Raw genomic sequence first — 14413 nt, 5'->3', positions numbered from 1 at the left:
CAGAACTGAGATAAACTTGTAGGAAGGTTGGAGAAGGCTTCCTGGAAGAGTCACATGTAAGCCAAGTCAGAAAGATGTTTGCATTTTGACTAATGGGGAGGAACAGGAAAAACATTTTCCACCAAGGGAACAGCACAAGCAAAGGCACAGAGGTGAGTAACCACAAAATGAGCAGGTATGGGGGTGAGTGATATATATAAAGAGGAGAAATGAGAGGTGAGACATTATTCTTAGGCAATAGACCCTGACTTTAAGAAATACAGTATATTATTTCTCACAATAAACATGACATATATAAATAAAATATTCCATAATCTCATCCCTGAGAGATAACTTTAAGTAAAGTATAACTGCTGTTATGTGTGGGTACATTTTTAGGTAACTGAAATTGTAACATACCTACAACTCTCCACCTTTCTTTTCCACCCGAAATTGGAAACATGCATTTTCTCTCCGTGTGCTGTTTTCTGGATAAGCTCAGACAGCTTTAATTATTAAGTCGGACGTAGGAGAACTCCCTACAACAGTGTGCACAGGCTGAGTTCTCTCCTGAGCGTCTGCGCGAGGTCACCGCCAACACCTGATGCCTGTCCACCTGCACCCAACCTCCCAAGTCAAGAAAAACCAGGACTTGTCCTTGGCTCCTCCTCCCCTTCTCCCACGTCCACAGTCTCCAAGTCCAGACTTCCAGTTCAGTAATACCCCTGGCTTTTGTCTCCTCTCAGCCTCCAAACAGAGGCCTGGCCATTTTCTCCCGGAATACTACAGCCACCTTCTATACTGTCTTGTCTTCCTCAGTGTTTCCACAGGCTGCGAAGTCGTCTTTCTTAAAAGACAAGTCTGGACTTGTCACCTGCCTACAGAATAGAAGCCAAAGGCTTCGGAGTGAGTTCAGGATGCAGTCCAAGTGCTTAAGGCTTTCAGGATCTATGTCTTCCTTCGCTTTCTCTTGTCTCAGACGCCTCATTCCTCCAGCTGTTCCCCACCCCCCAGACTGCACCCTCCAATGCACCGGACAGAGCACCCCTCACTCTTACTGCGACAGAAGGGGCTGCCTGTCTTTCAGGACTCAGCTCAGAATCACCTTTTCCTGAGAAGGCTTCCTTAGCCTTCTCCTCAAAGCCCAGGGCGCCTCCAGCACCTTGAGCCCTGTAAGCCCGCATCATCACACAGGGTTGGAATTGTCTCGATCTGCCTGTCTGCCTTTCCTCCCTTTCATTACCAACTCCCCGGGGGCGGGGACAGGAAACACTGCTTGTGCTCCAAATGCCTTCTGGAACTCCTCGCTTTGGAAAACACTTTACAAATGTTTGTTGAATCAACAAATGAGTACAGGAGATATTTGAAAACAGAAAGCCTTTATGGCCATTTGAAAGACTGTATTATATTCCATTATATCCAAAAATTTACTTAGAAAAATTAGTTGATGTTTAAGTTTCCTTTAAAAATTCCACTATAGGAATTAATATTACATAAAGTATTTTCTACATTTTGGATTACAGAGTAGAAACATTTTGATATCATGATCCATTTCACCAATTGTTTTTCGAAGAGATTTTACCAAGTTCCCAGGAGGTTTGAGGGCTCTCACGTCCCTAAATATGAACCTTAAAGAGTAGTATTAACTTGATACTTAAGATTTTCTCTCTCTCTCTCTTAAATTTGCAAAATATTTGGCTGAATAGATTTTTCACTGTTTACAACCAGTTGTAATTTAATTCTCATCTGTTAATATAGAAACGTATCCTCAAGTAGAAGGTTGGAGTTGTTTAAGGAGTACTTCTTGAGAGGAAGTGTGCAAACTGATCGGAGAAGAAGGGTTGTGGATACAGGAAAACCAATGAGAAGCTTGTTAAAGCGTTCCAAGGAGAAAATGAGGCTTTGATATAGGACCCTGTCAACTGGAATGTAAAAGGGGATAGATTTAAAAGACAGGAGTGTACATAAATCAGAATAAAAGAAAGAATATCTAGAATACTTGAGGATATCCATGCAACTTAAAAAGCATTCTGTATTTTACAGCAAGATAACTGGGCTATTATTAGGTATCTCTATCTAATTCAAACCTAAGTTATAAAAGAATGAGATAATTTCCTGGATGACATGACCCAGAGAAAACCTCAGGGGAAATGAGGTGATGCGGCCACCCTGTGATGCAGACTGAGCGCTGGTTCCCAGCTGACCCCTACTTCCTGCGGAAAGCCAGGGGCCAGGCAGCGGGCAGAGGACAAGGTGGGAGACCTCGACAGCTATGTGTCAGATAATGAGCTTCAAGTCTAGGGGAGACAGAGGCTATCCAGTTATTTACATAGTCTTAGGAAATCTTATGTGTAGCTACTCTTTTTCAAACCACTGGACAAGTCATAGGGCTACCTTAGATTTCTTTTGCTTATCTGGCAACTACAATAATTTGACACCATGGCCTTCCAAATCTTCTGTCAGTCTACTCTAGCCAATTAAATTAAATTGTTCTCTCAGTAACTCTATGAAAACTATTTTTTCTAAAGTTACCTGATGTGAAATGTATTGTTCCTGAAGTTGTCTTGAAGAATTCCACACGATCTTTGCATGTACCAAGACTTTAGCTTTGTCAATCCATTTCAAAATTAATTCAAGTCTCTCGTTGTATTCTTCCAAATGGGATGATGCCTAAAAAATCATTAACATTCAGATAACAAATGTAATGTAACCTCTGCTTCTTTAAGCTAGAAATCAGTCTTCTGTCTTTTTTCGAATGCAACAGTCCTGGGGGTTAATTATTGTACTATCTGAGATAGTGAAGGTGTCAACAGTAAGGGACGTCCAAACCTCTACAGAGACAGAGTCAGAGAGAGGACAGAGTCAGAGAGAGGGGTAGATAGGGACAGACAGACAGGAAGGGAGAGAGATGAGAAACATTAATTCTTTGTTGCGGTTCCTTAGTTGTTAATTGATTGATTTCTCATATGTGCCTTGACTGGGGGGCTACAGCAGACCGAGTAACCCCTTGCTCAAGCCAGCAACCTTGGGTCCAAGCTGGTGAGCTTTGCTCAAACCAGATGAGCCTGTGCTCAAGCTGGCGAGCTCGGGGTTTCAAACCTGGGTCCTCTGCATCCCAGTCCGATGCTCTATCCACCGTGCCACCACCTGAACAGGCCAAACCTCTAAAGTATTTTAATGAGTTTATTTAAGCAAAACTGACGACATATGCCAGGGAGCAAGATCTCAAAAGCTTCTTTTAAAGATTAAGGAGGGGATGTAAAGCAGATTGGAGAAAGCAAGGTGCTGGCTGGATTACAGGGCACTTAACAAGATTATATGCTCTGTTGAGGGTGGTGACGGCTTATTTCAAAAGTGTGTTATACTAAAGCACAAGAACAATGAACAGGGCTGGCTTAAAACATTTCACCAAAGCAAGCACAGGTGTGGGTCCTGACTACCCACCACGCCCTTCCCAGTTAAGAATCGTGATCAGATCACACTGTGAGGTTGCTTCCACAGAACCTTTTTATTTTAATCTATAAAAGGTAGCATGAAAAATCATGTCCTTATTGAAAATATTTCAAGGACTTTCCCATGGCTTTAGGATAAAGGCCAAGTTCTTAATATGCTTGAATAATCTGTCCTTTAAAAAATTTCTCCATTCTCATCTCTTATTCCTCTATCTAGCTCCCCTGTCTGCCTCCCTCCCGCCTCCCACACTCCAGCCTCGCTCAGGAAGGGAGGGCTTAAGTTGGGACGAGGGTGCATGACCGGTTTCAGTATTGTAACTCATTGGTCGCCACATTCTGATTTAACTTGTCCCTGGTTATAGAAAACATCCATAATCAATCAGCAAGAGTTGCATCTATACTCAACAGCTATGATGGACGTGTGACCTGAACCTATCAAGTAAATAATAGCTATTATATTTTCTCTGTATATCTATGTACACGTCTTACTTTAAGATACTTGAATTTACACAAACTGATTTGTAAAACATGATGATGGATGAGTATGTATTTTACAAATTACTTTCCCAGTGTAAAGGCAGTAGCCACGGCCACCATCACAGCCGCCTGGCCCGTGCAGGTTTGCATTTGATTCAGACAGATGGTAATGAAACAACAGAACCAAGAACTGGTGGGCCATTAGCTTTAATCCTAGCTTGCACCCAGCGGGCAAGAAATACACACAGTGGGAAAACACTTCCCTTTCCATTCAGGGCTCCTAAAGCCACTGACTTATCCAAGTTTCCTAGAATCAAAGATTTCTACCTCACCAGCCTTATTCACCTCTGTTCCCCATCTCCTTCTCTCTGCACAAACTCTGCACAAACTGGCTTCTCCTTCAGCACTCTGCCATCTTGGCTGCTTCTCCTCTCCTCCATGTGGCCTTTCTCTGCTCTCCTCCATGGGCTCTTCCTAGAACGTAATCACTCTTCCCCAGAACAACGTGATCTCTCCTCCTTTTAAAACCTTTTGGCACGAAAGCCCTCCCCCAACACACATTAATATAATCACTCCCATCCTAAGCAAGAAGGGCAACTAATATTATCACCTGGATGATGGCCTTCCCAGATGGGCAGCACCATCTTTAACAAAGTGAGCGTAATATATTTTATCTGCCCCAACACCCAGTTTTTAAAATATTCACCATAAAGTACATGCGCATGTCCTCTTTGTCAAAGAGTTTATAATATGGTTTGATAGAAAATAAAGGCAAATTAAATATGTCTAGTTCCTTAGGAACACAAGTGTGGTATGAAATAATCTACTCTTAAATTATTCTCATCACTGTCAATATTATTCCTTTTCTTTATTTTCAAAAGAGAAAACCAGAACACAGACTTCCCGCCCTGGAGCGTTTCGGTGACGGGGCCGGAAAGCATACCTGACTGAGCTTGGAGAACCGACTCTCGGCCTGTCTCACCGTCTGCTGGTGCAGGTCAGTCAGTTTGCCTATCTTCTTGGCCAGTGGCTTACCCAGCTGGCCACTCTGTTCCGAGAACTTCAGCACTGCTTCCCCCAGTTCCATCAGCTTCAAATGACAGGCATCTAGTCCCTCTCCTAGCACCTAGAACGTCATCAAAATGAAACATTGGACTACAGGAAGTGAATTTCTCCAGGATTTCCAAGACCAGATGAATGACATAGTTTTAATTGAGTTTATTGGGGCACAGGGTTAGGTATGCAATGGAATAAAACATCATCTGCGCCGTGTGCCCGTCAGCCTCAGCGAGTCTTCTTCAGAGCCATTTGCCCACCTCTAGGATCGCCACCCCTCCTTTCCCTCTGGCTAAGAAGGCTGATATTTTAAATGATTTTTATAGAAGCCGAACAAGAACGATGCTACCATGATACGGTCATTTCTGTTTCTTCAGTTGGAAAGGCAGAGGGGGATGTTTTGTAACCCTGGTGTTTATTTCCTATGGACCTTTTCCTTCTGCCCCACCCAGAAAGGGTTAGTCACTCATCTGCAAGGGGAGAACTCAGACCTCGCTACCCAGAACACCCTTCTCTTGGGAATTGACATGCTGTCTGTACTCCTAACTCATTCTGTAGCTCTCTGACAGTTCTCCCGGTGACCCACACATGCATGTGTATTTACTAATAAAGTTCAATTCTGATGATAAATAGTACCATGTAAATAGATCTATGCTATCATGTTAATTAAAAAAATAATAAAAAGAGGCAATAAAGATTTATGATAGCATATTTATAAGATTTCTTTATTACCTCTTCACCTCTTTTTATTGTTTTTTCATAATTGAATTTATTGGGGTGACACTGGCTAATAAAATTATACAGGTTTTTACTATCTGGTTGTAATAAAGCTTGTTGATCAAGAAAGTTTTTGTTTTTAAATAGCTCAAAATGAACTGCAGAAAATATTGCGTGTACCCAGGGGCACCCCTTCCGCTTCCGGTTCTCCTTCCTTACCTTCTGGTCTCTTTTAGCTTGAACTAAATTATCCGTTTTTGCTCTCAGCTTGGTTAGGATAGCTGTGAGATCTTTGGTTATCTTCTGAATTTGCCGGCTGAATTCCTGGCTCGTGGCCTTGCTCTGTTCAACTTGTTTGACTTTGTCCTGGATCTGAATCACAAGGGAGAACAGCAAAACCAACCATGGTTAAAACTGAGTAACACTCTAAAAAACCTCACTGTGGACATGTTGACGCGTGATCTCGGGGTAAGTGCTGCTTTGGCGTCAATGAGCTTTGTCTAACCAGCCACGTGCGGTTACAAACTCTCGTGGCTTTTCCTCACAGTCCTGCTTCCCCCCATCCTTATGCATGCAGTGCACGTCTCTCTGCTGCTGTTTTGGCAAAGGAACAAGCAATGAATGTACAGTGATTCAGTCGTCAAATGTTTACAGAGCATTCATAGATAGTTGCGTAGATAGCTGAGTTTGAATTTCTGTTTACTAACACTGTGACCTCAGGCGCACAGATACCTCCAATCCTTTTTCTTGGTAATACGCAAAACTTTTCCAGATAATAGGAACACATAAATTTGTTTCTGAGCATCCGAGCACCTTTTCATAAGTCCCTGTTAATGATTTGGGACTTCTTTTTCTAACTTCGCAATTATATCCCTATAGTTTGACACAAAAGCAGTTAGGACATCCAGTGGAAGGAAGACGAAAAAGAATAGTTAACATTTATATACGTTTCTGACAGCTTTGGTTTGATTTGATAACACACAGTCACACTTTTGCTTATAATAAAACATTAAAGATGGTAAAGAAATGTCCTCTTTATGTAAATGAGAGGCTGAAATACATCTAGTAGGGTTCCTGGTAGCTCCTGGATACTCAGTAAATATTTGTTAAACACATAATGTATATCTTATATTTTGTTGTTCTTTTTTTAAGTCTTTTTTATTTTGGAAAAAGGTAAGGGAAAGCAGGTCAGTTAGGTTTAATTCATGACATTATTGTTCATGTCTGTGATTATCTGATGTGGGATTTTGTTTTTGCCTATGAATAAGACCTCTAATTTAATCTTGTTATTTTATGCTGAGCTATTTTTTAGCTCTTTTTTCCATAAAAAGGTGAGTGTGAAAATCCAGAACCCCTGTACGAGAGTACTGAGCTAAGAAAAGAGTGGGCCGGTACTGCTCTTCGATGACAGGTCTACCTGGTCGTGGGTGGTTCCCAGGTCCAGCGCCACTTCCGCCAGCTGAAGGGAGAGTTCCGAAGGTAACACGGTATCAAGAGCCAGGTACTTGTTCTTCTGCTCTGCCGCCACCTTCTCAGTGTTCTGCCGGTGGTTTGTGGCTTCCGTTAGGAGAGTCTGGAGGAAAGATCAAAACAAGACATTTCTGGGAGCCTAAGGAGACCCAGGGGTACAGAGACAAGATGACGTGCTGTCCGGCAACACAGGACTAAGTGAGGCATTAGAGAAACGCTTTAAGAAAAACCAAACTTTCTTTAGTCTCTGAATAAGAAATACGTCCACTTTATATAGAACAAACAAAAATCCCATGGAATACTACTAAGAGCCTTTTATAGAATGTGTTTGGGGAAAAACGTTTTTTTTGCATTTCTGAAAAATCTTAATTCAGTATTTCATTGCATATAAACAAACAATGTGTCTGATTAAAATCAGGGCAATTTTTTTTTTAAATGGTGGGTACCTGAAGATCCTCAAGCTGAGCATCTATTTCTATTGTCGGATTCCCCAAATATTCCTTCGTTTCCTGAATCCAGGATTTCACGGCAGTGATTTGCGTCTCCACCCCTTCTCGGTTCTGCAGCTCCTGCTTCACCACCTTCCCGTTAGTCCTCACCTTCTCCTGCATGCTTCAGAGACATCGCAGGGAGAAAGCAGAAAGGGATGGGAGTGTGAGAAGCCTCCTCACAGCCAGCGTTATTTTACCAAAAGCAGACATTTGTTAAAAAGGTAGAGTTTCATATCTTTTTTTGCAAGTAAATACACTCCCCCTAAACTGTCAGATAATTTTCAGTGGATCTAAGTTTAGTTCAAGTATAACAGCAGAATATACATCCTGTGAAGTGAATGATTTCTCCCAGGAAAATTGAGAATTGACACACTCCAATGCCACTGAGCTGCAGTTAATTTCCCTGTGTACAGTAACCTGGGCGTTGTTTATTCATTTCCTCTCTGTGAATCTGCTCAAATGGTACAGGATCATTAGCCTTTAAAAGTAATGTGGAACTGGAATATTTGCGGCTATTACAAACCAGTCTTTGGAGTCAAGCTTTGAAAATTTCACAATTAATAATGATCAACACCCAAGCTCGTAAAATTTTCTTTGAATTGACATGAATTTGGTTAAAAAGTTTAAAATAAGTAGAGTCCAATGATCCTAAATTCATTTCTAACTGAATAGGTGGGTATTGGATATCTATGGATAATATTAGCTGATTAGCAGTTAAATTATCTACTGACATTTCTTGTTCTCTGGCCAAGTAAGTGAATCAGGCTGTTTATATATCATTAAGTTCAACCCTTGACCTTCTAAGTTCTAAGTGGCTTATTTACCTGAACTTTATAAAGCATTATCCTTGTTTCAATTTCTCTGTCATTCAACTTAGCCAGAGAGTCAGCTAGCTTTTCACCACTAGGTTTTAAGTAGCTCTCAACTGTTTAGCTTTCAAGCGTTGTTTCACATGAATAGCTGAAACACCCAACAGTTCCCTAAAAGTGACACCTCAAGTCCAAGCTTTCTTATATCCTATTCCCATTTGCAAAACTCTCCCTTTCCCTTGCTGCCCCAACCAGACTGCTCAGCCTTCAGCTGGGACACTCCTCTGACGGGAAGCCTCCCTTGACTGCTCTCCCAGACTGCTCAGCCTTCAGCTGGGACACTCCTCTGACGGGAAGCCTCCCTTGATTGCTCTCCCAGACTGCTCAGCCTTCAGCTGGAACACTCCTCTGACGGGAAGCCTCCCTTGATTGCTCTCCCAGACTGCTCAGCCTTCAGCTGGAACACTCCTCTGACGGGAAGCCCCCCTTGACTGCTCTCCCAGACTGCTCAGCCTTCAGCTGGGACACTCCTCTGACGGGAAGCCCCCCTTGACTGCTCTCCCAGACTGCTCAGCCTTCAGCTGGAACACTCCTCTGACGGGAAGCCCCCCTTGACTGCTCTCCCAGACTGCTCAGCCTTCAGCTGGAACACTCCTCTGACGGGAAGCCCCCCTTGCTTGCTCTCCCAGACTGCTCAGCCTTCAGCTAGATCACTCCTCTGACGGGAAGCCCCCCTTGACTGCTCTCCCAGACTGCTCAGCCTTCAGCTGGATCACTCCTCTGACGGGAAGCCCCCCTTGACTGCTCTCCCAGACTGCTCAGCCTTCAGCTGGAACACTCCTCTGACGGGAAGCCCCCCTTGACTGCTCTCCCAGACTGCTCAGCCTTCAGCTGGGACACTCCTCTGACGGGAAGCCTCCCTTGACTGCTCTCCCAGACTGCTCAGCCTTCAGCTGGATCACTCCTCTGACGGGAAGCCTCCCTTGACTGCTCTCCCGGTCAGTCTCCTCTGCTTTGTGTTCCTTTCCCAACCCTTTCTCATTGCTTCACCCAGATGGCTTCCGACGGTACCCATCTCTGCGGCTTGACTGTAGACAGCATGAGGGCACAGACCGACTCTGTCCGGTGCATCCCTGTATTTCTAAATACCGCCAGATACGTGTGTGCCAGATAAGTAAGGGAAGAGCGAAGAATAATAAGAAGCAGGGGTGACGGGAACAGATGCCACCATTGTGAGGTGGCCCTGATGGAGCACTCCGGACTCTAAAACCTCGCACTGTATCCTTCTGGGCCATGGCCAAGCTCAGTTACAGAGAAGGAGAGGTGTATAATTACTTCAGGCACCGGTCCTGCATGGCTGTGATTTCCTGCAGGACGGGCGGCTCTTCCGCAGGGGACGGAGCGGCCCCGTCCGGGAGCATGCTCAGCGCCTGCTGCCTCAGCATGCCCAAGGCCGACTGCTGCTGCTCCAGCTCCAGGATGAAGGTGTCGTGATGTTCCAGAAAGGCCAGGAGTTCTGCTTTCGAGGCTTTCTCTGCTGAACTTCCCGGCAATTTATCTTGCAGCTGATCGATCGTTTCAGCAGCTTTTTTAGCCTGATGAAAAATGTATATAGCATGAAGCTCAAAAATAAACTGAAAAAATAGGCTGATTCCAAAAAACGTTACATTGGACACATTGCCTCAGAGCTCATGAAAGCTGATGCCGTAAACCCTAAATTTCAGGAAACTAAAACCTGAACAATCTTAACATGAAAAGAAAGACCATCTTTTTATTTTTTTTATTTTTTTATTTTTTGTATTTTTCTAAAGTTGGAAACGGGGAGGCAGACAGACTCCTGCATGCACCTGCCCGGGATCCACCTGGCATGCCCACCAGGGGGCGATGCTCTGCCCATCTGGGGCATCGCTCTGCTACAATCAGAGCCATTCTAGCGCCTGAGGCAGAGGCCACAGAGCCATCCTCAGCGCCCGGGCAAACTTTGCTCCAATGGAGCCTTGGCTGCGGGAGGGGAAGAGAGACAGGAGGAAGGAGAGGGGGAGAGGTGGAGAAGAAGATGGGAGCTTGTCCTGTGTGCCCTGGCTGGGAATCGAACCCAGGACTCCTACACGCCAGGCCGACACTCTACCACTGAGCCAACCAGCCAGGGCTGAAAGGAAAGACCATCTTTATGATTCTGGGCTTAAAGCTTTAACCTGAAAATAATATCAGGGCAATCAGAGACTGCATAGCATAGAAAGAGTTGTGTTTTTATTTTGAAATTAGAAGACAAATGAAAAACTCCTACATTTAAGTGAACATCAATGTATCCCTGATTTATAAAGGAAGATGTGGCTTACATCATTGACTCCTACTTCAAAGATGAGAGAAATTAACATAGGGCTTGAGAAATGAGTTAAATTCCTGCTGATTTTCATGGCCAAGGAAAAGCATTTTGTAACGTTTCAGGGTCAGCCAGGCAGTTTCACTAAGAATCTAGCAAATGGAGAAAAGTGGGCTGGTCCTCCTTCCAAAATTTAATTTCTAGGTTTTCGTATTCAAATAATTGGATCCTGACTTGGGACGACATTGCACATTGCATATTGTATATTGTTTCATAATTAAGCTTTCATGTCATTGAAAGAGAGATGAAAAAAAAAAAAAAGCTTTTGAGTTTCATAAAAGCCAGCTTCAAAAAAAAGCAAAATTCTGCCTTGTACAACACACGATCATCAGGGAGGAAACACTTGAGCCCGTCACCAAAGGCAATTACCTTCTTGTTAAAGTTCTTCCACTCATGCACCGCATCCTCCAGTATCTTCTCCTGGTCCTGGGCCACGGCCCGCAGCCGCGCCCACCTCTGCCAGACTGTGGTCATCGACCTGCCTATGGTGGCTTTGCTGGCGTCGTTTCCAGCTTTCTCCAGTTGGGAAGCTTTGCCCTCCAGGGCCACAATTTTCTCGTGGAAAGAAGTCACCACTGACACCGAAGCCTAAGGTGCAGGAGGAGAAAAGGGGTTAGTGGGCTCCCCTCCCACGGGTAACTCTTTTACATTGAAGTCTTAATTAACTCTTAATTGGATCTTCAGTGGATTTTTAAAAAGAGGTGAGATGAACATTTAGTTTTAAAAACACAAGTTTATGTGCCATTTGAGATAAAATTCTCCCATTTTTAAAAAAGCAGCAAAAATCTAAGTGAACTGAATTTAGGACTTAAGGATGTTGTGGCCTTGGCCGGTTAGTTCAGTGGATAGAGCCTCAGCCCGGCATGTGGACATCCTGGGTTCAATTTCTGGTCAGTGTATACAGGAGAAGCAACCATTTGCTTCTCTCTCCTTCCCTCCCTTTTCCCCTTCTCTCCCTCTTCCCCTCCAGCAGCCAGTGGCTCAAATGATTTGAGTGTGGCCCTGGGAACTAAGGATGGCTCAGTTGGAGTACATCAGCCTCAGCTGCTAAAAATAGCTCAGTACTCAAGCATTGGCCCCAGATGGGATTGTCAGGTGGATCCTGGTCAGGGCACATGTGGGAGTCTGCCTCACTATCTCTCCTCCTCTCATCTAAATAAATAAATAAATAAAGGATGTTATTTTCTACCTTATGTTGCTGTGATATATGAGGAAGAATCAACTATTAATTTTTAAATTGTATTTGAATTAATGTATTTTCTGAAATTCATGGGTCACCCTTTATCAGAAGCAATTGCTCTGAATGCCTTTTTAAACCGAGCTATTCATTTCCAACTGAAATCTTTAAAAAGTGACAGTATTAATTATGCTAAAACTGCTATGAAATGTGGTTCATGTATATTTTTCATAGTTAAGAAACCCAGGTGAAAATGACTTACTGACCTGATTCCAGAACTATCATATTACAGAGACCCATTATAAAGACAGTAGAAACAATAACAGAAATAACCTTGTGTTCTGATAACTTTTCTTCTGCTTCATGGCTGGAAGACGTCTTCAACAAAGAAAATTCAGATAGTTTCTTTTCTGCATCATTCATCAATTCAATAACCTCCTCCCTGGCTTTCTGGTAATCCTGCCACTGAGCTGCACATCTTAAAAAAAAAAAGTCCAACAAATGTCAATAAGCAACATCAAATCACACATTTCTATGAAGCGCTCTAATGTCAATATGTCTAATGGTTCTTAAGAGAAAGAAATGGACTTATGGATTTACGTGTGACTGTACATCATTAGTATAGTCCTGCTTCCCATGGGAAAACTCACATCAAAACACATTGTATCTCACTAGAATGTAGAGAGGAAAACAGCCCTAGTACCTCTGCAAGAGGTCGAACTGGACGCGTGCATCCTGGATTATCCTCCGGCTCCTCTCCTGCAGGGAGGCCATTCTCTGCGTGAGCTCCTCTTTCCCAGCTGGCTTGAGGAGTGGGTCCAGGCGGGCTGCCAGGCCCTGGAGCTCCTCCAGGTTACTCTGGAACTGCTCCTCCGCGCTGAAAAACTCCGTGTGGCTTTTGAGACTCTCCTCCGCACTCTCCACGTCGAGGCCGTTGCCGGCCAGCTGCAGCGTCCCCTGGGCGTCCTCCAGCCAGTCGCTGGCTGCTTGAAAGACTTGGTAGTGCCTCTGACACTGACTGTAGATGTGAGTCAAGGTAGCCTGAAACACGGCAATGGCAAACACCATCAGGCCTCAGCTGCAATGTGTTTGCAGGAAACAGTTTCATGTTTCCATCTCTCTTCCAGCCCCCCTCCCACCGCGTGGATGTATGCGTCTAAAGGGAATGGAAAAGGCAGTGACATTTTTTTTGGTGCAAGCCATTATTACCCTTTATTTTTCCTCCTGCTAACCTTGCTATCATTTCATTACTACAGTTGAAATAAGTAAACAAGGACAGAAATGAAATAGAAATAGAAATTTATACGGGTATCTTGACTAGTTCTAAAACTTTCCCCTCTCTCTCTCATATATATATATATATATATATATATTCATATATATATTTATATATATGATATAATACTTAGTAATATGTGGCTGACTGAATATTTACCAAAGTGAAATTGTGCCTCAGCTGGTTAGAAGTATAATAACACCAGTGGTGATGGAAACCAGCATGACCACTGAAGAAAACAATATGGAAGTTCCTCAAAAAAACTAATACAATACCATGTATATGACCCAACAATCCCTTTTCTGGGTACTTATCGAGAGGAAACGAAATCATTATCTTAAAGAGACAGCTGTGCTCCCGTGTTCTCTACATGTTCTCATTTCTTTGTCATCCCCCGGGGAAGTCATGATGAATACTTTAGTCTTGTTTCTGTGCTGCCACAGGGAAGCCTGAGAAGATGAAGCCCTCTTCCCCGAGGGAGGGGCGAAAGGACGGGACAGATGATGGGAGATCCCAGGACAAAACATGGCTCAGCATTGGGGTTGGGGCTGCATCATCCACCTGCCTCTCCACGGGGAGAGGCTTCATCCAGTGCTAATCTTAAAAGTGCCAGGTTTAGCCTGGCCAGGCAGTGGTGCAGTGGATGGCGCATCGGACTGGGATGCAAAGGGCCCATGTTTGAGACCTCAAGCCCGGCTTGAGCGTGGGCTCCTCTGGTTTGGGCAAAAGCTCACCAGCTTGAGCCCAAGGTCACTGGCTTGAGCAAGGAGTCACTTGGTCTACTGTAGTCTCCCAGTCAAGGCACATATGAGAAAGCAATCAATGAACAACTAAGGTGCTGCAACGAAGAATTGATGCTTCTTATCTCTCTCCCTTTCTGCCTGCCTGTTCCTATCTGTCCCTGTTTCTGTCTCTCTCTGTCTCTGTCACCAAGAAAAAAAAAAGAAGTGCCAGGTTTCACAGTGTTTTTAAAAAGGCATTGCTAATTATTCATGCTAATAAGTTTACTTCACTATTAATGTACTCACCGTGGTATCATTCTATCAGTGCTATCATTTATCACCTCTCCTAAAGGTGAGAGACAGTGGAGGTTACTGTATAACTAAAGTTATTATATTATATTATA

General features: G+C 43.7%; 1 protein-coding gene across 2 annotated transcripts in view; it reads right to left on the bottom strand.

Moving 5' to 3' along the window:
• Positions 1–14413, bottom strand: part of SYNE1 (spectrin repeat containing nuclear envelope protein 1) — a 446717-nt gene that overhangs the window by 168579 nt on the left and 263725 nt on the right. For both annotated transcript variants that reach the window (XM_066372972.1, XM_066372973.1), the window contains 9 exons: positions 12715–13052; positions 12345–12489; positions 11204–11422; positions 9787–10046; positions 7598–7763; positions 7099–7254; positions 5901–6053; positions 4852–5034; positions 2512–2649 (listed from right to left, as the gene is read on the bottom strand). In XM_066372972.1, the coding sequence (XP_066229069.1) occupies positions 2512–2649; positions 4852–5034; positions 5901–6053; positions 7099–7254; positions 7598–7763; positions 9787–10046; positions 11204–11422; positions 12345–12489; positions 12715–13052 (1758 nt within the window). The remainder of the gene's footprint in view (positions 1–2511; positions 2650–4851; positions 5035–5900; positions 6054–7098; positions 7255–7597; positions 7764–9786; positions 10047–11203; positions 11423–12344; positions 12490–12714; positions 13053–14413) is intronic.

This window comes from Saccopteryx leptura, chromosome 3 (assembly GCF_036850995.1).
Source record: "Saccopteryx leptura isolate mSacLep1 chromosome 3, mSacLep1_pri_phased_curated, whole genome shotgun sequence".
In the NCBI taxonomy this organism is placed as follows: Eukaryota; Metazoa; Chordata; class Mammalia; order Chiroptera; family Emballonuridae; genus Saccopteryx; species Saccopteryx leptura.
This window is presented reverse-complemented; position numbering and strand designations above follow the sequence as displayed.